The 25,812-nt window shown below is 41.2% G+C and overlaps 1 protein-coding gene across 2 annotated transcripts in view; it reads right to left on the reverse strand.

The window, feature by feature from the left end:
* PAPPA2 (pappalysin 2) overlaps window positions 1-25,812 on the reverse strand; it is a 290,148-nt gene that overhangs the window by 236,617 nt on the left and 27,719 nt on the right. For both annotated transcript variants that reach the window (XM_032319392.1, XM_032319393.1), the window contains one exon: window positions 10,676-11,747. In XM_032319392.1, the coding sequence (XP_032175283.1) occupies window positions 10,676-11,747 (1,072 nt within the window). The remainder of the gene's footprint in view (window positions 1-10,675; window positions 11,748-25,812) is intronic.

The raw sequence follows: 25,812 nt of genomic DNA on the forward strand, positions 1-25,812 counted from the left end.
AGAATTTGAACCACAATACTGCAAAAGACTGAGACCATTAGCAATGGGGTATGAATCTGAAGAGTTAATGAGATAAAGCAGAAGCCACAGCAAGCTGAGTCTGGTTTTAAACTAACACAATAAGGGTACTGGAACTCTTATTAATCTAGCAAACTGGTAACAAGATATGCATGATGCAAATGCACTAAGATTTAGAGAAACCTACAGCCTTTGTCTGAGAGCCTGAACCTGCCCCAGCCCCAGCAGCCTCTGGCTCCATTTCTAGCCCATATGTCACTGTACAGGAAATCTTTTTCTTTTTCTTTTCTTTCTTTCTTTTTTTTTTTTTTTTTTTTAGTTACTTGAGTAAGCCTCTATTGTTTACAACCACAAAAGCCCAACTAGAAGTTTAGCAAGAATCTTGGCTAATCTGTGACATCATTTCAAATAAGCTTTATCTGATCAGGGTCTGAAGAGGGATCCCCTCCTTATGAGAGGGGAATACATTCCAAGACCCCCAGTGGATGCCTGAAACTGGGGATAGTACTAAGCCCTAGGCATACTATGTTTTGTCCTATATATACATATCTCCAGTAAAGTTTGATCTCTAAATTAGGCACTGTAAGATTCATCAACTAACAATTAAATAGAACAACATAAGAACTCATGTAAAAGTTACATGAATGTGGTCTCTCTCAAAATATCTTACTGTACTACATTCACCCTTTTGGTGATGACATGAGATGATAAAATGCCTACATGCTGAGACAAAGGGACGTGAACAACATGGGCATTGTGACATAACATTTGGTTATTACTGACCTTCTGATGATATGTCAGAAGGAGGGTCATCTGTTACTAGACCACAGGTGGCTGCAGATAACCAAAACCACGGAAAACAATGCTGTAAATAGAGGGCAATTGCTGTATCCCTTCTGAATGGCCTATTCTTTCCCTCAGTCACTGTCTCCCTGCTAATCAAGATTCATCTTACTTCCTGGCTATTGTAGTTCACTGCTTCTCCCATCAACAAGACTTAATCCATGTTTCATACTCTCAGAACCATCTGGGAGCACTGCTACTCAAGTAATGAGATAATGAATAAAACGGCTTACAGCCTTTTCCCTCCTCAGCTAGCATTTTCACACTTTCACGAGTATCTTTAGTTATTTTTACTTACTTCTGAATATGGCAGTTCTACCACAGTAATGAGACCAGTAGGAGGGATTACTCAAGTGTGTATTCTGAATTCCCTTCTTTTTTTTAATACAGAGTAGCATACTATACCATACCCAAACTCTTGCCCAACACTGCCATTTCCCCCATGCCATTGACTTTTCATTTATATACAGGATAATTCATTTTAAAAAATATGAACTAAGTACTTTCTGTGTTACAAGAACTATGAACAAAGAGCCTAAGGTCTTGTGCAAGAGACAGACAACAATGGGTAATGACAATATATTATAATGAGTATGTACTTCGGCAGGAGTTGGCAAACTTTTCCCGTAAAGGGCCAAATAGTAAATATTTTTGATTTGTGGACCACATAGTCTGTTGTAACTACACAATTCAGCCACATGAAAGCAGCCATAAACAACAGTAAATAAGTAGATAGGGCTGCATTCTAACAAAATTTCTCTCACAAAAACAGATGATAGGCTAATTTGGCCCATAGGTCATTGTTTGCCAACCACCATTCTGTGGTGAGAACATCCTTTTATTCAACAATTACTTATTGAACACTTCTTAATCTAGTCCCTTTGCTATTCTATGTGCTAGGGTGAAACAGTAACCCAAACATATAAAACCCATTTCCTGATGGAACTTAGAGAAGTGGAGAAGATGGATGTTAATCTAATATATATATATATATATATATATATATATATATATATATATATATATATATATATGGTAAATTCTAAAAAGAGAAACAAAACAGGAAAGAAACTATGAAGAGTCAGAGGAGAGGAGTGTGCGAAATTTTGGATGAGGTCACCATGGACGGCTCTGCCTAGAAGGTGACTTTGGGAAAAGCCTGGAAAAAAATGGGAAAACCAGCCATGGAGAAATAAATCTAGAAGAAGTACCTTCTAGCAGAGTGAAAAGCCACTGAACAGCTCATGTGGTAGGAGTCTGTCTGTCAAGTCCAAGGACAATGAGAAGGCCTGTGTGGCTGGAATAGAGTAAACAGGGGAGCAGGGTAGGAGGTGAGGCCAGAAGTAACTGGTGCCAGATCAGCTAGGGTACTGTCGGTTATAGTAGTAATGAGCTAGACATGAGCTAGGAATGAGCTAGGAAGCTGCTGGAGAATTCTAGGTAGAGGAATGACTGGATCTGAGTTATACTAATAGGATTACTCTGGCAGCTATGTTCAAAACAGACTGGGAATGGGGAGGCATGAGCAAAAGGGCTGAGACCAGTTAAGAGGCTATTGCAATAATACAAGTGAGAGAGGAAGGGGCCAGAACACAGTGGTGGCAGGAGGAGGAACGAGAAGGGATACAAATGAGAGAGCTAATTGTTATTTGAGGACAAGGAATGTTCCCAAGAAGGGGGAAGTGACATTCTGAGACTTGAGAGGTAAGTAGGACCTATGTAAGTATCAAGCTAGGGGACTCAGACCCACAGCTGCAGAGGTCCTGGTGAGACATGGGATATGTGGCTGGTGTCCAGGGAATTGATGAAGCAGCAGCGTCCCCCAGGGGATGGCACTCCAATGAAACACATCCTCTGAGAAACCCCCAGTGCCCACATTGACCATATGCTCCACCCTCTCCCCAACCTACTTCCACGGGTTAGGGGTAAGACCCACCAAGAAGATTTAACTTTCCTCTGGTTGCTTAAGTAACATCCAAACAGGGTTCCCAGAGGAAACGAAAAAGAAAACATTTGTAAGTGTGCAGTGTTCTTTGAGATTCCAAGGCTTAAATTCTAGGAAGGGATCCCTCAGTGAAATCATCTGAGACAGACTGGCATCTGACCAGTATGCCGGGGCCAGCACACCAACTCCTAGGAAAACACCAGAGTATCTTAAACAACTGACTGTAGTTGGAGACAAGGGTCTCTCCTAAAAATTTTCTAAGAGGAAATATTTTCAACCCAGACATCCCACATGGCTATCTCACAAGTCTGTCTATTTGGTTAGGAAATCAGCACAAAAAGGAGAAAAACAACCTCTCCCCTACTTACCTGGAGAGAAAAATTCATTGAGCCAGGTGGACAGAAAAATTGTGGACTTTACCCTGAAATAGGATACCTACGGGGACTAGGGAGAAATGGGCCTATAGGAAAACAAACACGAGACATTTCTATTTGTAGGTAAGCTTTTTAAGTTTACCAGAAGTATTTTGTTTCTTTCCTCTTATTGCCTTTGTCGTGTGAAATGGGTAAGGGAAGGTGAGACTCATCTCTTGAGAGTTTACCCTGCTTGTACATTTTGAAGGGGAGAGATTGAGAGGTTTCTTTGTTTCATGTTAAAGTTTCTCCCCCATTTCTTTTCTCTCTGCCCTCTTTTACCCCTTATGCTTATTTTTCTTGGGCTTTTTTTTTTTTTTTTTCCTTTTGGCTACAGGGAACTTGACTTAAACCATTCGTAGTTTCCACCAGAAGTCTTGTGAATCTCAACTTCAAAAGAAACATATAATGAAGCCTGGCTGATGTTTAACAGACCTGCCACTGCAGGGGCCCAGCCCAACAGTTCCTTTGGCTCAACAGCCACAGAGGGTGTGTGAGCAAAGTGCAGCTAATCCTAAACCTCCCAGTCTGGGTAGTGCCGATTTCTCTACCAGTTCCCTCTGACAGCACATGCATCAGCCCTCCCGCCCCTGGATACAAACCCTGCACTGTGCAAGTGCAGACACCACTCTCAGATATGCCCCTGCAGGGCACCTCCCAGCTCACTTTCTGGAGGACCCTTCTAGAGCCAAGTGGGCCATGTCCTAGCACTGCCATGTCAAGCAGTCCTTCTGCTCTCAAACTCCCCAGTACAAAACTCAGGGAATTGGGCAGAAAAGAAACAGTGAGTCATCAACACCCAGAGACCTTAGCCTACCATAGGCTTCAAAAAACAAATGTGTAAGCATCCCATTATCTGCTTCACAGCATGGTCTGATACTAGACGATTGATTACTTCCTTAACCTATGCTCAGCCATTTGTTTTTATTTGGTGATTTTTCTCCTGATGAAAATAATACTGTGAGATCTGACATACAGAACCCAAAATGAAGAAGCAAGCACACTGTTCCTAATTTAATTGGGCACTAAGCTCAACACTGATGTGAAAAGGAGCGAAAGAACAAGGGATAAAAAGTAGGTTTGGAAGCAAGAGCCCTTCTTCACCTCTGAGACATAATTTTAGAGAGAAAAATAACAGAAACAAGTCGTGACCCAAAAAAGCTGAAGTATGCGAAGGTCAGGGAAGCTGAATGTCCCTTAAAGCATGGAGATTCCCTTGGCTTGGCTTCCTAGGATACGCCATAGGGATTGGTCAACATTTGTGATTTTATTAGGCAGACTCTCAACCTTCTTCCTGCCTTCAGTTCTTGTAGATGCTCTCCCAGGGTGGCTACTATGTACAAAGAGACATCTGGCCATGTAGCCTTCCCTACCCATAAGCCAAGTTCCTCTAACTTGGTAATTCTATTCAACTGGCTGGGTAATGTATCTATAATTCATATCTCCTTCTGACCAGCCCAAGTCTGATAAATACTCTTCCTTTGATAAGCCCATCTGGGTTACAGATGTTTGATGTTGGAATCCTCAGGCTCTGTGCTCCTCTCAGAGCCTTTGGGGGAGGTCATTTGGGCTAGATTTCTTGCTGAGGGTGGGGAAATATTGAGTAGGGTTTGAAAAATGAGGAGGATTGTTCATATGCTGATCATTGCACTTGCATATTATTAATCTATCTGTAGGTGTGTCCTCCATTTCCCAACTATCCCCCACTAACCTATAAGCTCCTGAGAAGACTCTGTTTGTGGCACACTCTGTTTGCTCCAAAACTGTCTAGCATGGCATTTGTTAAAGATGGATTCCTTCAGAGTCACAGTATAATGGAATTATGAACTCTGTGATCTAATTATAATAATAGAACACTATATATGAATAGTAAAGACAACCACTAGCTCAACCAAGTTACACACTTATAAATATCCAGAGATCTATGTCTCTATGAATTCATAGTCCTTCCAAACAACCCAAGCCATAGCCCAGAAAAGCAGTCTACTTCCATATTCTGCTTTCAGTGCATTGGCCTGGATTTAATTTTGATAAAATAAATCCAGGGAATTCTGACAAAATTACTAAAACCCTCTACTAAGTTGTTAGCACCTGCTCTTTATATATTCTTTATATTTGTCCCTCTGCTTAGCTCACTGTGTCCTCACATCAATAATCATTTTTCAAAATATGGTTCTTGCCAATAAGGGTTATGAAAAACACTCAATATTTTTAATAAAAAAATAGCATAAGGAATACAAGGCAGAGGATAGAAGGGAAAAAGTCTATATATGAAATAAATATAAGGGAGTTGGGAAACAGAATAATTCTCCTCTCTACTATGCAGATTTCTTCCTCCAAAAGAAGATATTCAGAGCTAATTATACTTTTTTAGATCATGATAAGTAGAGATTCAAAAGCGTGTCTCCTATTGTGAACAAGTGCTAGATATTTCAGGAAATCCACCCGCATGAAAGACAGATAGAAAGGGTAGGGACGGGGGAAGGAAAAATAAAAGTCAACTGCAGATGAGTCAGATATCATGCACAGGGGGGAAAAATCAGAATATGTCTTATTTTTAGCCTCAAAGAATTTTGTATCCTTAAAATAAAAATAGATTAATATAGAAAGTCCAAAAAAAGAAGGTCTTAAAAATATTATTGTTAAAATTAAAAATTCAGTAGAAGAGTTGGAAGATAAACTCAAGGAAATAAAAGGAAGGAAGTAAGGAAGGAAGGAAGGAAGGAAAGAAGGAAGGAAGGAAGGAAAGAAGAGAACCCTCTTCCACTGTTGGTGGGAATGCAAGTTGGTGCATCCTCTTTGGAGAACAGTGTGGAGATTCCTCAAGAAATTAAAAATAGAACTTCCCTATGGCCCTGCAATTGCACTACTGGGTATTTACCCCAAAGATACAGATGTAGTGAAAAGAAGGGCCATCTGTACCCCAATGTTTATAGCAGCAATGGCCACGGTCACCAAACTGTGGAAAGAACCAAGATGCCCTTCAACGGACGAATGGATAAGGAAGATGTGGTCCATATACACTATGGAGTATTACGCCTCCATCAGAAAGGATGAATACCCAACTTTTGTAGCAACGTGGACGGGACTGGAAGAGATTTTGCTGAGTGAAATAAGTCAAGCAGAGAGAGTCAATTATCATATGGTTTCACTTATTTGTGGAGCATAACAAATAGCATGGAGGACATGGGGAGATAGGAGAAGGGAGTTGGGGGAAATTGGAAGGGGAGGTGAACCATGAGAGACTATGGACTCTGAAAAACAGTCTGAGGGTTTTGAAGGGGAAGGGGGTGGGAGGTCGGGATACCAGGTGGTGGGTATTATAGAGGGCACGGATTGCATGGAGCACTGGGTGTGGTGCAAAAATAATGAATACTGTTATGCTGAAAATAAAAAATAAATTTAAAAAAATATATATGAGAGAGGGCACCTGGGTGGCTCAATGGGTTAAAGCCTCTGCCTTTGGCTCAGGTCATGATTCCAGGGTCCTGGAATTGAGTTCTGCATCAGGCTGTCTACTCAGCAGGGAGCCTGCTTCCTCCTGTCTCTCTCTCTCTCTGCCTGCCTCTCTGTCTACTTGTGATCTCTGTCAAATAAATAAGTAAAATCTTTTTTAAAAAATGAGAGAAAAAAGAGAATAAGTTCAGGAGGTCCATCTTCAGGAGCTTGCTGGAGGGGAGAGAGGTGGGAGGGATGGGGTAGCTGGTTGATGGAGATTGGGGAGGCTATGTGCTATGGAGAGTGATGTGAATTGTGTAAGACTGATGAATCACATACCTGTACCCCTGAAACAAATAATACATTATATGTTATTTTAAAAAAAGAAGTATCAAAGTAATAATTCGAGGCAGTTTGCCAAAGTTAAGGGCATGAGTATCTAAATCAAAAGGACAATTGAGTGCTCAACAAAAGAAAAATAAAAGGCCAACCCTAAAAAAATTATCATAAAATCCCTAAAGTAACAAGGATAAGATTCTAAACAATTTTTACAAGGAAACAAAACTTTCACCTCTAAAAAGACACACAATTATCAAAAGAGGAGCTACAGCCAACTAATGAATTTTTTCAAAAAGTCTGAGAGAAAATGTTTTCCAATCCAAAATTTTACACCATGGCAAACTATCAATTTTGTGTAAAGGCAAAACAAAAACATTTTGAGAAATGTTTTTCAGAAAAAGTTACTTAAAACATTCTTTCTTAGAAAGTTACTCAAGGATATCTTCCGGTAAAATAAGGTTATAAATTAAATGTCCAGTAAGGTAAGGTAATAAAAAGAGAGATAATCATGCAGTTCAGGACACAGTGGCTCCAACCAAAAAGCAGAATTTCTGGGATGACAACTGCGCAGCAGACTAGATAACTCGTCAAAATGGGAAGAGAAGGGTCATCTGGGTGGCTCAATCAGTTAAGTGTCAACTCTTGATTTTGACTCAGGTCATGATTTCAGGGTCCTGAGCTCAAGCCCCACATTGGGCTCCTGCTAAGCATGGAGCCTGCTTAAGAGTCTCTCTCTCCCTCTCCCCCTGCCTCTTATCCTACCCCAAACACACACATGCACTCTCTCTTGCTCTCTCTCAAATACAAAGAAAAAAGATTAGAAGAGGAGAGAAAAAATAGAATGAACTAGAAGGAAGATCTCCACAGAATGAAAAAAAAAGACACAGTCTATAGATGAACTGATAAGATAAAAACAATTGAGGTTATCAAAAATGATAGCAGGAAGAAAGGAAGAAATAAGGGAAGGAGGGAGGAAGAAACAGAGACTCAAGGGGTAGGGTGGGAGGAGGAAGGGAAGCTATGCCAGGAAAAAAATATAATAATGGAATCATAGTTTGTTCTGCAGGGAAAAAAAATCAAAGCTATGATGTTGTAAATATATATAACTGATCTAACTAAAGACGGTCATATAACTATACTGAAAAGATGGAGGAGAGAAGAGAAACATTATAAAAGTCAAAGTCTCCTCTTCATCATAAGAGCAACCCAATGCATAATGTTTAAAATCAATGGATCAAGTAATATAAATACAATATTTGAAGACATGGAGGTAATTGCCAAAAGAGACAGGTAAAATAATCAAATATGAGAGCAAGGCTAGCGGGTGGCGAAGGATGGGAAAAGTTAGGCCGGGGACTGCCATTCTTCCTCATGTCTTTTGGTACAGCTTGATATTTGGAACCATGAGCATTTATTACTATGATTTAAATATTTTAACTATCAAAAAAATTATAAAGAGTTTGTTTTTATTCCACAAAGTGAATTTTGTATGTCGGGGTAGGCAGGTTTGAAACATGTCTGGGTCTAGGGCTAGAAAGGGATAAGTTGCCATGGCAACTCTCTGTTAGTAAAGGGACTAAGTTATAAACACCTAGTTAAGGGTCATAGCTGTAGGTGTTTGGAGACATACAGGACCACTCTAAGAAGAATGATGCCTGGGCACCTGGCAGTGGGCTGTTGTAATCACCAAGGAGAAAAATAAGAAGAAGCCAGATTTCCCTGTCTCCCCAGAGAGCTGGCAACCTCTGTTGTTAGTGAGGTTGGGCTTCTGCTTAAGGTTATCAAAATCTAAAACCCAAACCCAAACAGAATCTTTCTTATGTGAATATTTCTGGGAATGCTATCACTTCCACCTTGTATTATTATATAAACAAATGGCTTCCCATCTGCCAGGTCTAATAATGACAATAATTAACGTTAGTTTAGGACAATTTTTTTTACACATCAGTCACCAAGCATTTTTCTATCCCTTATGTCATCTGATTCACAAAATAACCCAAGGATACAAGTAATGCAATTTATTACTGCAATCACACTCTTTTTAGACAAGACATCTGAATTTCAGAAAGTGAACTGCACAGTTTATAGTTAAGTAGCAAGGGCTCTCAAATCCAACTGTGTCCTGATTCCAAATTTTACACTTAGTCTTTGACATCACATGCCTGAACTACAAGCTGATCTATTAATTAGTGTTAACTGACTGCCCACACACAGGGATGCCGCGAATTACTATACAAGTTGTGGCCAAGAAACATAAAGGCAGCCACCCAGGTATTGGGTGAGAGCTGAGATCCAGTCTTCCCTGCTCCTGCCAACACTACACCTTAGCTCTGATGTGAGCCTTTTTATAATCTGTACAAAGGTACCAGTTGTCATGAGGAAGCCTTGCCTGCATACTCAAATTAACAAGTTTACCACCCACCTCTCTCCTTTCTTACCTCCCTCCAACACTCCACAACCCCTGCATTGACAGTAATGGAAATCCTCTTACTGGTTTCTGTCTCACAATAGAAGACACATCAGATTCATTAATTCCTTACAATAAACATGAGACAAATGACTATATGTTGGGGCTATTCCTGGCACTAAGTATGTAGTGCTTAACAAGGGCCCAGATCTCATGGAATGATATTTCTGCCAGGAGAAAGACGAACTAAAGTACAAGAAAACATTAGAAGGGATGAGTGTTACACAAAGTATCAAAATTAGCTGACGTAATAGTGATTGAGTAGCTTAATTCGGGGAAATCAGGAAAGGCTTTTTCAGGAGGTGACATTTCAGTTGATATTGAAATGACAAGAGAAAACCCACCAAGAGAAGATCAAGGGAAAGAGGTTTCCAAGAAAATGAAACAGCAATTGCAAAGCCCATGGACAAGATCAAGCCTGATCTCCTCATCCAAACAGGAGAGAGGCAGGGTGACTGTGCAGCGAGGGTGTGAGAGTGGAAAAAGTGGGGAGGTAGGCAGGGGTCTGCTTACAGCACACTGCAAGCCAGGTGGGGGACGTGGATTTGGTTCTAAGGACAGTGGGGAGGATGAAAGTAAGAAGGGGAGTAACAGGGATTTTTTATTTACCTTTTACAAAAGATCTTCCTGCATGATTTGTGGGGAATGGAATCTAATGAGGCAAAGAGGAAGACTGTGGTCACCTTAAGGAGACAGGGGATTAGCTGTAGAATGCCTTGTGTTCCTGAAGTTGCTGAACTGCCCAAAATTCACCAGAGACCAAGGGCACGTGAGGCCTCTTCACGGATTTGTGTAATTTGCTGGGAAACTATGACTATAGGAAGGACGCTCACATACTATTGGTGCTGACTGGCTTCTGCCAGTGTTTACCTCGTTTGCTCTATGCAGAGCCCCTGGCTTCCTCTGGTGGACTAAGCTGTGTGGCTCTCCTGTGCCTCAAGCACCTGGGGCCTATGTCTTCAGGTGTACATCACACCATGTTTGCTCCACAGAAAATGAGTTCTGGGAGGTCTGTCCCTTGTCTTTGCCATCCCTGTGTCCCTAATATGTAACACCTAGGACTTCACAAAGGCTCAATAATGTCTGGTGAAAAGGATGGATGTTTTATTTGGGGGCTGTGTGAACCCTCTTTTCTCTCCAGAAACCAAAAGCATCAAATGACGTGAGAAATGCACCCTGTAGGTAGGACACCCCAAGCCCCAGTAACCTTACCTCCTGGGTGAGTCAGGGTCGAAGCAGGTCTTGTGAACATCAGCCACCTCGGGGTCGCAGCAGTCCCCGTCATCAAAGTCGTTCAGCATGTTGTTGCACTCCACATGGCAGAGCCCATCCCTGCGGTTCCAGGAGTAGCAGCGGCCATGCAGGCGGCAGTCGCCCCCGTCGTAGCCCGTGAGCGGGTGCTCACACTCAGGGTCACAGTGGTCATTGCCGATTTTGCTGGGCTCACAGTTCACCAGCACAACCCGGTGGCGCAGGGTGGAGTTGTGGACCTGGTGGACACTCAGCTGCCAAGTAATGTTGTAGCGGCTGAAGGCGTCGCTCAGTGCCTTGTGCTGCCGGCGGATCTGCTCCTCGCTCACGATGGGGTTCAGGCCCTCATCATCACAGATGTTCACCACCTGGTAGCGGATTGCCTTCTCTCCCTGGAGGGGCTGGTGCCCGTTGTAGTGGGAGATCAGCTCCACATTGTCACAAACTGTCCGCCCACAGAGTGGGGGCTGCAAAGGTGACAGAATCTCAGGCTGAGGCTCAAAGCCCTGCAGAACTTCACGCTGTGGGTACTCCCCATCCCTAAAGGGGGCCCACTGTTCTTCCAAGGGCTCAAAACTGGCAGTCAGGATCAGGGTGGTCAGATCCTCCACTCCTGTTGGATGCTGAGGACTGTGTTGGAGGTGGCTTTGTGGGAGGGCGGTCGACCAGAAGACCAGTGTACCCAGGTGTCCACGAAAATTGTGGCCATGCTCAGAGCTATCCCCCCCAAGAAGCAAAGAACGACAAGACGCCATGAAGGGACTGTTCAGGGGACCAGACTGCTCTGGGCTACTAGCCACCTGAGTGCCATCCACATACAGGGCCATACGCTGTCCATCATAAGTGGCCGCCACGTGTGTCCATGTGCCTGGTTGGTAGCGACTGTGGCCAGTCACAATGGTGGCTTTCTTCACACGGTCGGTGCGAAGGGAGAAGAAGAAGCGAGCGTCTCGCCTTCCCATGTCCTTCCCTGAGCGGATCCCTAGGGCCCAGCCCTTGTCACTGACAGTGTGGGAGCAGTTATCAAACACACCTGGGAAAGAAGGAAGAATCGAGGGGAGAAATACCAGATATAAAAGGGATGGACAAAGGGAGAAGAAAACCCGTATAAATAGCAAGAATGTAGGTTTTCAGTGGAGAAAAAATAAGTGCTACAGATTCCCCACCAGATATGCTTCTCTGGTACCCCATATCAGGCCATTCTGGCAACATCTATGCCCAAAAGGAATCGGATTTGAGATTCCATCCAATCTAACTCATTCTGGTATTTTTTGATAATCAAAATGAAATCTATGAGGGGGATATCTAAAGCAAGTGACAACCATCTTCTGACGTTTGTCACAGAAGTTCCTCACGCTGAGTCTATGTCTTCCTCCCTTCCTCAGAAGCCATGGGGGCAATCACAGTTTTTAGAAAAGACAATAATCTCCTATTCCCTCAAAAGGTCCTTTTTCTTCATTTGAATATTGAAATAATGATTCTCGTAGGGGAAAACAAGGACTTCGTGAATAGACAAGTTCCTTAGAGAAGACTATAACAGATACCATTCTCAGCCCACCATTTCCTCTATGCAAGGATGCCCATCTACAGTGAACAGCTGTTCCCCAGAGTAAACAAAATGGTATTGCCCCATCACCTTATAAGAAAAAATAATCAAGTCAGTTAGAAAAATAGTGGTTCTATAACCAATGATGCCCACCATAGTATAAAGGTGAGACTCTACCAACACACACTGCTTTACCATCTTACTCAGTGGGCACAGGACTATCATGTCCAACTGAATAAACACGGGGGTCTACTTGTAGATAGCTAGACCATTAACATGTTGCCAGCAGGAAAAGGGAGTCAGATATAACACAACCACAGATAAAATAGGAATCCCAAAGATGATTTGGATGCCTCAAATGTTCCCAGAAACCCACCTGTAGTTATGAACCCACCATCCCCTCCAACACCTCTTCTAATAGTATATAGGTAGTCACTGGAGCAGATTTTAGTTGTAAGTTACATAGAGGCACTACATTCACACTGGAAATGCTTAGTAAACATTGCTTTTAAAAATATATTTTATTTATTTATTTGACAGACAGAGATCACAAGTAGGCAGAGAAGCAGTCAGAGAGAGAGGAGGAAGCAGGCTCCCTGCTGAGCAGAAAGCCCAATGTGGGGCTCCATCCCAGGACCCTGAAATCATGACCTGAGCCGAAGGCAGAGGCTTAACCCACTGAGCCACCCAGGTGCCCCAGTACTGCTTTAAATAGTGAATAAATGATGGAGGATTACATATCTGGGCCTAACACCAAAAGTCATTCACCCCCAGCCTGTTACATAAGAATTGTATTTATGCCCCTGAGTTCCTACATAATCCACTCAAACAGTAGTTCTCTATGGAGAATATGGACTTAAAAGCCATGAGGCTTCCTGTTGTGATTGCAGTCAAGTATTTTAAAAGTCGCTACTTTTTCATAGATGACAGAGTATTTTCTCTTCTGCCTCTAGCATAGATCAGTAAACTGTGATTAAAAAATAATAATAATAGGGGCGCCTGGGTGGCTCACTGGGTTAAAGCCTCTGCCTTCGGCTCAGGTCATGATCTCAGGGTCCTGGGATCGAGCCCTACATCGGGCTTTCTGCTCAGCAGGGAGCCTGCTTCCTCCTCTCTCTCTGACTGCTTCTCTGCCTACTTGTGATCGCTCTGTCTCTGTCAAATAAATAAATAAAATCTTTAAAAAAAAAAAAGAAGAAGAGTTTTTAAAAAATAAATAATAATAATAATAAACAGGGGCGCCTGGGTGGCTCAGTTGGTTAAGCAGCTACCTTTGGCCCAGGTCATGATCCCAGGGTCCTGGGATGGAGACCCATGTTGGGATCTCTGCTTGGTGGGGAGTCTGCTTCCCCCTCTGCCTGTCACTCCCCCAGCTTGTGTTCTCTCTCTCTCTCTGTCAAATAAATCAATAAAATATTTTTTTAAAAAACCACTTTTTTAACAAAAGCAACTCTATCAGTCAGAATTTGAAGTATTGGTGAGGACTAGGTATAATGCAATGGTGATGTTCCAGTTTTGTTTGTTTAGGTGGGGGCGGGGTGCGGTGGTTGTTTTTACACTGAGGTCTGTCTGGTAAAGGAGCATAAATACTCCCGCTTTAACAAATTCTTGTACAGAGTAGACTTCCAAAGGGAAGACAAATCTAGAGATGAATAGTAAGTTCCCTGGTTCAGAGTTTCAATTTGGTTATCTTATTTTGGGATAAGTACATTTAGCCTTAATTATATCCATCTGCTGACCTATGAGCAAATGTGCTACAATATTTAATACAAGGACCATGAAGTTACTCAGCTCCCAAGTAGTAAATATCCACTAGTTTTTAGAAGTTAGAATTGGGGAAACTATTTTATATTTGTTGCATATAAATATGTGTATCTACAGATCTTTCTTGACTTACAATGGGGTTACTTCTTGATTAACCTATCATAAGTTGAAAATGTATTGAATAAAGCTCGCCTACTGAACATTGCAGGTTAGCTTAGCCTACCTTACATGTCTCCAAACACCTACAGTAGCATGCAGTTGAGCAAAATCACCCAAGAGACTATTTTATTATCAAGTGTTGAGTATCTCATGTAACTTACTAAATACTGTACTAAACATGAAACAAAGAATGGCTATATGGGTACAGAATGGCTGGAAGGGTATAAGTTGTCTACCTTTGATCATATGACTCACTGCAGCTATGTCACTGCTGCCCAGCAGCATCACAAGACAGTATTGGGACCATATACTGGTCCAATATTGGACCATACAAGAAAAGATCCAAATTCAGAATTCCAAGTACAGTTTTTACTGAATGTATATCACTTTCACACCATCATACAGTCAAAAGATCATAAGATGAACCAGTAAAAGTCAGGGTCTGTCTATATGTGATTTGAATTACAAATGATTAGGCTTCACATATAAATTACCTCATTAATTAGCTTGTTATCTACCAGACATCTAGTTGCAATTTTGAACACTTTTGTTTACTGTTATTAGAATTTCTGGTTAGCATCAATAAAATAATTGTTTCTATTTATTTATCTCATAGGAAGCTATAAAATTATTGATAGTGTGTCTAAAATGATGTTTTTAACTTCTTGAGACAATACAGAGAAGATGTAATTTTATCATACTAATTTAGTTTGGATTAATCTAAGTTTTAGTAATTATATTAGAAAGGATTTAATAGACGGAAGAACTAAAAATGGTCATTTTCGTTGGCAGTTATAACAAGTATGATAGAAGTATCACTTTTTAAATGATTACCAAAGAAATTTTTCTTTGTTTTCTAATTTAATAAGATGTCCCAAGTAGCATATAAGAAACCTCACTAAGTGCTTAGACAACTGCATTTTATTTATTGTCTTACCATTGTTCATCTATAGAAAGAGAACAATTTTTGAAGCACTGCCCTGCACTCATTCCATGCCAAAAAGAAAGAAAAAAAGAATTTTCTAACCCAATTATTGTGGACTGAATATTTGTATCCCCCTAAAGTTCATATGCTGAAACCTTAATTTCTATTGTGATGTTTTTGGAGGTGGAGCCTGTAGGAGGTAATTGGGTCATAAGGATGGAGCCCCACCATGGGGATTTGTGTTCTTTTAAGGAGAGGAAGAGAGCCAACCCTTCTTGCTCCCTGCCATGTGATGATACAAGAAAAGGATCATCTGCAAATCAGGAAGAAGATTCTCACCAGACATTGGATCTGCTGGCATCTTACACTTCCCAGCCTCTAGAACTGTGAGAAAAAACCTGCTTTTGTTTAAGCCACCAAGTCATGGTATATTTGTTCCAGCAGCCCAAACTAAGACACCAATGTTATCACCTAGCTGCGGATCAGAATGACAAGTGAAACTTTTACAAATACAGGTTCTTGTGACCATGTTGAGAGCTGCTAACCCTACTATATTTACAGAAGAAATCGCCCTTTTTACTACTGCCCAGTGGATGGAAATGCAGAAAACAGAATTTGGGAGTCATTGTGTTTTCCAATCAGTGAAGAAGAATTAGAAAGACTGTCATCAATGGTAAGTTAAATCAGACATGAAAGTGGAAAGCTCATCTGCAATTGCTTCCTACCATTTGTTTAAAAATTACATCTGATCAGGCATTTTAGTACAATCTATGTAACCATTGTACATACTTGTCCATTAATTTAGCAAACTAATGGAATGAGAAGTAGTTAAGAGAAATAAGGTCCACTGAATAGGGCACAGATATGATGCTATTAGGGAATGTCACCAATTGATTGTCTAGGAACTGATATTAATTGGGGCTTTTCATTATCAGTAATAAAACTCATATTTAAGACCACTAAAATGAAAATAAATATCCTCTACTCCCACTGAAAGATCTATTATTCCAAAAGAGGAAACTGGGGCACTGAAGTATGGTGTGCCTTACCTCCCTCTCCCTGCTAATCGCCACCATCAGCACCAACCTCTTTCATGAAATCTTGAGTTCAACCTTGTGAGGATTTTCAAATTTTCTGAAGACAAAGTAAGTAAATATTTCTCTCCTGCTGCATCTTCTTTTTTTTTTTTTAAGATTTTATTTGTTTATTTGACAGAGAGAGATCACAAGTAGGCAGAGAGGCAGGCAGAGAGAGAGGAGGAGGAGGAAACAGGCTCTCTGCTGAGCAGAAAGCCTGATGCGGGACTCAATCCCAGGACCCTGAGATCATGACCTGAGCCGAAGGCAGCGGCTTAACCCACTGAGCCACCCAGGCGCCCCCCCTGCTGCATCTTCTATAGTCTGTACTAATAATCATCTGTTCTTCCAATCTGGAGGCTGTGGATTGAAAACTATGATTCTCTTCTCACAAGACAGAATAAACCAATATGGTGAGGCTGAAATTGCATCCTCTGCTCAAACGTAGATATGAATCCAACACTGAACCCATAACCTGATGCTCCATGCTTCAACCCTAGCTGGTGGAAAGAGGATCGTGCTTGGTCCCCCTAATAAACCCTAGGACTGCCACCCTACTAAACCACAAAGGACTGACATTTCATCGCACTGTCTTGTTCCTTGAAGGAAATGAAATTTCACTTGGAATTAGCCACTTCAGTTCATCACATTTACTGAACATTCATCCCAGACATAGAAAAATAGTTTCAGGGGCGTCTGGGTGCCTCAGTGGGTTAAACCTCTGCCTTCGGCTCAGGTCATGATCTCAGGGTCCTGGGATAGAACCCCACATAAGGCTCTCTGCTCAGCAGGAAGCCTGCTTCCCCCTCTGCCTCTGCCTGCCTTTCTGCCTACTTGTGATCTCTCTCGCTCTGTGTGTCAAATAAATAAATAAAATATTTTTTTAAATGTTGTTTCAGCTTTGGAAGAAAAAGCAGTCTTTGCCCTTGAGGAGCTATACTCTCATGGGTGAGTGGAAACATTGAGATGATTTCATACATCAAAACTTAAGATCAAGGAATACATAGGTAAGTGAAAACAGAGCCTAATCTCAACCCATATAATTTGGAGATAATTTCCTAAGGGGAAAAGACCCAAACCTACTCTTGAAGAGTGAGTAAGAGTTGGCCAGGCAAAAGAATTATGGATCACTCCACACAGTGGGGACAGCAAGATGGCAGGCAACACGGGTGGAAACAGGTCAAAGTAGGTCTTGCATAACACAGTAAGGGGCTTGGACTGAATAAGTTAGGGAATAGCTGGAGGTTTTCCTACTGTTGCCAAATGCCTCTGATATCCTGAGAGCACACAAAGGAACTGCAGCATGAAACATCCCATGGCTGGCCTTGCCCTGCACACTTGGTCCAACTGCAATTAAGGAACGTTCCAAAGCTTGCAGATGGACAACTGTGGCACAAGAAATACAGAAACACTACAAGAGTTCCATGTAGTTAGTCCACCCACGTACTTGCACAGTAGGTATTTATGAAGCAGTACTAGCTGCCAGTCTCTGTATTTGTGCTAAGGTTTTCTAGTGGATCAAATGGCTATTTGACATCATGGAAGTTCAGTACGGTCCAGAAAATAAGCCTTAAATAAGTAACTACAATGAGATATGCTGACAGTGAGAAGTAAAAATAGCTATGTGAACAGCCAAAGAACCCCTTTATTAAAACATGGAGATAATACGGCAGAAATTCTCCCTAAAGTTATTAACCGCCAGCTTTCTAGCACTGACCAATCTTGTTAATAATTTGATGCTACCATGGGGCGCCTGGGTGGCTCAGTGGGTTAAGCCGCTGCCTTCGGCTCAGGTCATGATCTCAGAGTCCTGGGATCGAGTCCCGCATCGGGCTCTCAGTTCAGCAGAGAGCCTGCTTCCCTCTCTCTCTCTCTCTGGCTGCCTCTCCTTCTACTTGTGATTTCTCTCTGTCAAATTAATAAATAAAATCTTAAAAAAAAAAAAATAAAATAAAATAAAAAAAATAAAATAATTTGATGCTACCCAAATCTACCCATGAAACTAGGGCTACCTTGATCACAGTCAAAATGCCTGAAAAGTTTAGGGAGACCCAAAACCAAGGAACTCCAAGATGTAAGTTCAAACGTTCCCAGATCAAACGTCCGGACATTTCACCCAGAAACGTTCACTGTAAAATTCCTTATATCAAATACCCATTTCAGCTGAATCTTCTAAACTGGGATGTGGTATTCTTTTTGTGAAGATTTTTTTCCCTTACTCCTTAGCATGGAAAGATATCTCCCATTTATATTATACTTGAGCTTTCCAAAGCAATCTTGCGTAACTATCATTTAAATGGTAAAGCCATCCTGTGAGCTAGGCAGGATAATTATCACCAGTCTCACTGTACAGATGAAGACACTGAGGGTCTGAGAGGTCGGGTATTAGGCCAGGTGCAGACAGTACACTACAGCTGAAGTGTCATGATTCAGATCCCAGGACAGATTTCTTTGCTGGGGAAACCACAGAACATGGTGGTTTCAAGCATGAGTCAGTGGACGTTTCAGTCCCCAGTCTGCTACTTAAAAAATGTGACCTCAGGAAAATTATGTCACCTTCCTGGGCCTCAGTTTACTTATTTGCACATTGTACCTGTAAAATAAAATCTGTCCTTCACTGCTCTTCTCTTCCACATCCTTCAACCACAAGCTGAGATCACAGACCTACCTCCTGAGGTTGCTGGGAGAATTAAATAAAAGAACATATGTGAGAAAGATCAAGGCACAGTGCCTGACTTACACCAAGTGATGAACAAATATTAGTTATGATAAGGAAGAGTTTGATGATGAGACATCAAAGGAAAGAAGAAATCAGGTATAAAGCCAATGTTATGCTGTAAATATTTAACAACTAGTCCTCTAAAGGAAAAAAAAAAAAGTCCTGATTTGTAGCATTTGCCAATTTTTGTAGTACAACTATTCCTACAATGGCCAATCTTAAGTTACCAATATGTCACTGAACATGGACTGGGAAGAGATGCATACAATTGGTTCTGGTGAGCCTGTCTGACCAGTTCCATCATGATAAAGACAGAAAAAGAAAACAGATTCAAGCTGCCAAGTGTCTCCTTTTCCTTCTGACTATTAAAGTAGCTGTGTGTGCTTTGCTGCTGAGCTGTTTTAGAATTTAAGAGGACTAAATGTCCCTTTATTTTTTAAAAAGATTTTATTTATTTATTTGACAGAGATAACAAGTAGGCAGAGAGGTAGGCAGAGGGGTGGGGGTGGGGAGCAGGCTCCCCACAGAGCAGAGAGCCTGATGCAGGGCTTGATTCCAGAGCTCTGGGATCATGACCTGAGCTGAAGGCAGAGGCTTTAACCCACTGAGCCAGCCAGGCGCCCCTAAATGTCACTTTAGACTTAATATAAAGCTATAGTAATCAGGATGGTGTGGTATTGGTGAAAGTGTAGATGAACAGATCAATGAAACAGGACAGAGAGCCCAGATATAGACCCACATAAATAGATATAACTGATTTTGACCAGGAGCAAAAGCAATACAATAGAGCAAAGATAGTCCCTTCAACAAATGGTGCTGGGTCAATGACATCTACATGCAAAACAATAAAGCTAGGCACAGACCTTACGCTATTCACCAAAATTAACTCAAAATGGATTATAGACTTAGCTAACTGCAAGGTGTAAAACTACAAAAACCCTAGATGATAACATTGGAAAAAATTTAGATGACCTTGGGTTTGGTAATGACATTTTTAGCTCTAACACCACGACACAATCCATGAAAGATGTAATTTGTAAGTTAGACTTGATTAAAAATAAAAACGATTGCTCTGCTAAAGATAGTGTCAAGACTAATAGAAGACAAGCCACAGATAGGGAGAAAATACTTGCAAAAAACACATCTAATAAAAGACTGTAATCCAGGAGGAGGAGTTAAGATGGCTGAGAAGTAGCAGGCTGAGACTACTTCAGCTAGCCGGAGATCAGCTAGATAGCTTATGTAAAGATTGCAAACACCTGAAAATCCATCGGCAGATCGAAGAGAAGAAGAACAGCAATTCTGGAAACAGAAAAACAACCACTTTCTGAAAGGTAGGACCGGCGGAGAAGTGAATCCAAAGCCATGGGAAGATAGACCCCGGGGGGAGGGGCCGGCTCCCGGCAAGCGGCGGAGCAACGGAGCACAAAATCAGGACTTTTAAAAGTCTGTTCCGCTGATGGACATCGCTCCAGAGGCTAAACCGGGGCGAAGCCCACGCGGGGTCAGCGTGGCCTCAGGTCCCGCAGGGTCACAGAAGGATCAGGGGTGTTTGAGTGTCGCAGAGCTTGCGGGTATTGGAACGGGAAAGCCAGCTACAGAGACAGAGCCGACAGTGAGCTCACAGCTTGGTGTTACCTTGAACCGGTCGCAGGCTCGGTGAGCTCAGAGCGCGGCCGGAGGTCAGGCAGACGGGAGTAACTGGGCGCTGTACTCTGAGGACGCACTGAGGAGTGGGGCCCCGGGCTCTCGGCTCCTCCGGGCCGGAGACCAGGAGGCCGCCATTTGTATTCCCCGTCCTCCGGAACTCTACGGAAAGTGCTCAGGGAACAAAAGCTCCTGAAAGCAAACCGAGCGGATTACTCACCCCGGCCCCTGGTAAGGGCGGTGCAATTCTGCCTGGGGCAAAGACACTTGAGAATCACTACACCAGGCCCCTCCCCCAGAAGATCAACAAGAAATCCAGCCGAGACCAAGTTCAGCTACCAAGGAGAGCGGTTTCAATACCAAGGAGAGCAGCAGAATGCCAGAGGAGGAGAAAGCAAAGCACGGAACTCATGGCTTTTTCCCTGTGATTTTTTTTAGTCTTGCAGTTAATTTAATTTTTTTCTTTTTCATTTTTTGTTTTTCTTCTCGCCTTCTGGTAAAAATTTTTTTTTAACTTTTACCTTTTTCTTTTTAACATCTTTTAACTAGTTTATCTAATATATATATGTTTTCTTTTTTATATTTTTCTTGTTTTCTTTTTAAAAATTTTTTTCTTTTCTTTTTTTTTTCTTTTTTCTTTTTTTTTTTTCTTTCTTCCTTTTTGAACCTCTTTTTATCCCCTTTCTCTCCTCTCATGATTTGGGATCTCTTCTAATTTGGTTAAAGCATATTTGCCTGGGGTTGTTGCCACCCTTTTAGTATTTTACTTGGTCCTTCATATACTCTTATCTGGACAAAATGACAAGACGGAAAAATTCAACACACACAAAAAAAAAGAACAATAGGCAGTACTGAAGGCTAGGGACCTAATCAATACAGACATTGGTAATATGTCAGATCTAGAGTTCAGAATGACAATTCTCAAGGTTCTAGCCGGGCTCGAAAAAGGCATGGAAGATATTAGAGAAACCCTCTTGAGAGATATAAAAGCCCTTTCTGGAGAAATAAAAGAACTAAAATCTAACCAAGTTGAAATCAAAAAAGGTATTAATGAGGTGCAATCAAAAATGGAGGCTCTCACTGCTAGGATACATGAGGCAGAAGAAAGAATTAGTGATATAGAAGACCAAATGACAGAGAATAAAGAAGCTGAGCAAAAGAGGGACAAACAGCTACTGGACCACGAGGGGAGAATTCGAGAGATAAGTGACACCATAAGACGAAACAACATAAGAATAATTGGGATTCCAGAAGAAGAAGAAAGAGAGAGGGGAGCAGAAGGTATACTGGAGAGAATTATTGGGGAGAATTTCCCCAATATGGCAAAGGGAACGAGCATCAAAATTCAGGAGGTTCAGAGAACGCCCCTCAAAATCAATAAGAATAGGCCCACACCCCGTCACCTAATAGTAAAATTTACAAGTCTCAGTGACAAAGAGAAAATCCGGAAAGCAGCCCGGGAAAAGAAGTCTGTAACATACAATGGTAAAAATATTAGATTGGCAGCTGACTTATCCACAGAGACCTGGCAGGCCAGAAAGAGCTGGCATGATATTTTCAGAGCACTAAACGAGAAAAACATGCAGCCAAGAATACTATATCCAGCTAGGCTATCATTGAAAATAGAAGGAGAGATTAAAAGCTTCCAGGACAAACAAAAACTGAAAGAATTTGCAAACACCAAACCAGCTCTACAGGAAATATTGAAAGGGGTCCTCTAAGCAAAGAGAGAGCCTACAAGTGGTAGATCAGAAAGGAACAGAGACCATATACAGTAACAGTCACCTTACAGGCAATACAATGGCACTAAATTCATATCTCTCAATAGTTACCCTGAATGTGAATGGGCTAAATGCCCCTGTCAAAAGACACAGGGTATCAGAATGGATAAAAAAACAAAACCCATCTATATGTTGCCTCCAAGAAACTCATTTTAAGCCCGAAGACACCTCCAGATTTAAAGTGAGGGGGTGGAAAAGAATTTACCATGCTAATGGACATCAGAAGAAAGCATGAGTGGCAATCCTTATATCAGATCAATTAGATTTTAAGCCAAAGACTATAATAAGAGATGAGGAAGGACACTATATCATACTCAAAGGGTCTGTCCAACAAGAAGATCTAACCATTTTAAATATCTATGCCCCCAACATGGGAGCAGCCAACTATATAAACCAATTAATAACAAAATCAAAGAAACACATCAACAATAATACAATAATAGTAGGGGACTTTAACACTCCCCTCACTGAAATGGACAGATCATCCAAGCAAAAGATCAGCAAGGAAATAAAGGCCTTAAACGACACACTGGACCAGATGGACATCACAGATATATTCAGAACATTTCATCCCAAAGCAACAGAATACACATTCTTCTCTAGTGCACATGGAACATTCTCCAGAATAGATCACATCCTCGGTCCTAAATCAGGACTCAACTGGCATCAAAAGATTGGGATCATTCCCTGCGCATTTTCAGATCACAATGCTCTGAAGCTAGCACTCAATCACAAGAGGAAATTTAGAAAGAACCCAAATAAATGGAGACTAAACAGCATCCTTCTAAAAAATGAATGGGCCAACCAGGAAATTAAAGAAGAATGGAAAAAATTCATGGAAACAAATGATAATGAAAACACAAGGGTTCAAAATCTGTGGGACACAACAAAGGCAGTCCTGAGAGGAAAATATATAGCGGTACCAGCCTTTCTCAAGAAACAAGAAAGGTCTCAGGTACACAACCTAACCCTACACCTAGAGGAGCTGGAGAAAGAACAAGAAAGAAACCCTAAGCCAAGCAGGAGAAGGGAAATCATAAAGATCAGAGCAGAAATCAATGAAATAGAAACCAAAAAAACAATAGAACAAATCAACGAAATTAGGAGTTGGTTCTTTGAAAGAATTAATAAAATTGATAAACCCCTGGCCCGACTTATCAAAAAGAAAAGAGAAAGGACCCAAATAAATAAAATCATGAATGAAAGAGGAGAGATCACAACTAACACCAAAGAAATACAAACTATTTTAAGAACATACTATGAGCAACTCTACGCCAACAAATCTGACAATCTGGAAGAAATGGATGCGTTCCTGGAAACATATAAACTACCACAACTGAACCAGGAAGAAATAGAAAGCCTGAACAGACCCATAACCAGTAAGGAGATTGAAACAGTCATTAAAAATCTCCAAACAAACAAAAGCCCAGGGCCAGACGGCTTCCCGGGGGGAATTCTACCAAACATTTAAAGAAGAACTAATTCCTATTCTCCTGAAACTGTTCCAAAAAATAGAAATGGAAGGAAAACTTCCAAACTCATTTTATGAGGCCAGCATCACCTTGATCCCAAAACCAGACAAGGATCCCATCAAAAAAGAGAGCTACCAATATCCTTGATGAACACAGATGCGAAAATACTCAACAAAATACTAGCCAATAGGATTCAACAGTACATTAAAAAGATTATTCACCACGACCAAGTGGGATTTATTCCAGGGCTGCAAGGTTGGTTCAACATCTGCAAATCAGTCAATGTGATATAACACATCAATAAAAGAAAGAACAAGAACCATATGATACTCTCAAAAGATGCTGAAAAAGCATTTGACAAAGTACAGCATCCCTTCCTGATCAAAACTCTTCAAAGTGTAGGGATAGAGGGCACATACCTCAATATCATCAGAGCCATCTATGAAAAACCCACCGCAAATATCATTCTCAATGGAGAAAAACTGAAAGCTTTTCCGCTAAGGTCAGGAACACGGCAGGGATGTCCATTATCACCACTGCTATTCAACACAGTACTAGAGGTCCTAGCCTCAGCAATCAGACAACAAAAGGAAATTAAAGGCATCCAAATCGGCAAAGAAGAAGTCAAATTATCACTCTTCGCAGATGATATGATACTATATGTGGAAAACCCAAAAGACTCCACTCCAAAACTGCTAGAACTTATACCGGAATTCAGTAAAGTGTCAGGATATAAATGCACAGAAATCAGTTGCATTTCTCTACATCAACAGCAAGACAGAAGAAAGAGAAATTAAGGAGTCAATCCCATTTACAATTGCACCCAAAACCATAAGATACCTAGGAATAAACCTAACCAAAGAGGCACAGAATCTATACTCAGAAAACTATAAAGTACTCATGAAAGAAATTGAGGAAGACACAAAGAAATGGAAAAATGTTCCATGCTCCTGGATTGGAAGAATAAATATTGTGAAAATGTCTATGCTACCTAAAGCAATCTACACATTTAATGCAATTCCTATCAAAGTACCATCCATCTTTTTCAAAGAAATGGAACAAATAATTCTAAAATTTATATGGAACCAGAAAAGACCTCGAATAGCCAAAGGGATATTGAAAAAGAAAGCCAACGTTGGTGGCATCACAATTCCGGACTTCAAGCTCTATTACAAAGCTGTCATCATCAAGACAGCATGGTACTGGCACAAAAACAGACACATAGATCAATGGAACAGAATAGAGAGCCCAGAAATAGACCCTCAACTCTATGGTCAACTAATCTTCAACAAAGCAGGAAAGAATGTCCAATGGAAAAAAGACAGCCTCTTCAATAAATGGTGCTGGGAAAATTGGACAGCCACATGCAGAAAAATGAAATTGGACCGTTTCCTTACACCACACACAAAAATAGACTCAAAATGGATGAAGGACCTCAATGTGCGAAAGGAATCCATCAAAATCCTTGAGGAGAACACAGGCAGCAACCTCTTTGACCTCTGCCGCAGCAACATCTTCCTAGGAACAACGCAAAAGGCAAGGGAAGCAAGGGCAAAAATGAACTATTGGGATTTCATCAAGATCAAAAGCTTTTGCACAGCAAAGGAAACAGTTAACAAAATCAAAAGAAACAACCAATTTAAAAATGAGCCAAAGCCTATAAGAAATAACTCATCAAAGGTATACAAATGGTAAGTAGGCATATGAGAAGGTACTCCACATCATATGTCATCAGGTAAATGCAACTTAAAACAAGAAGATACCACTACACATGTATTAGAACAGTCAAAATCCAGAACACTGACACCAAATGCTAGAAAAGATTTGAAACAACAGGAACTCTCATACCTTGTGGGTAAGAATGCAAGATGGTACCATTTGGTGGTTACTTAAAAAACTAAATGTATTCTTACCCTGTGATCAAACAATCACACTCCTGGATATTCACCCAAAGGAGGTGAAAACTCAGTTTACACAAGAATCAGCACACAGATATTCATAGTAGCTTC

Source organism: Mustela erminea, chromosome 17 (assembly GCF_009829155.1).
Source record: "Mustela erminea isolate mMusErm1 chromosome 17, mMusErm1.Pri, whole genome shotgun sequence".
NCBI classification, from domain to species: Eukaryota; Metazoa; Chordata; class Mammalia; order Carnivora; family Mustelidae; genus Mustela; species Mustela erminea.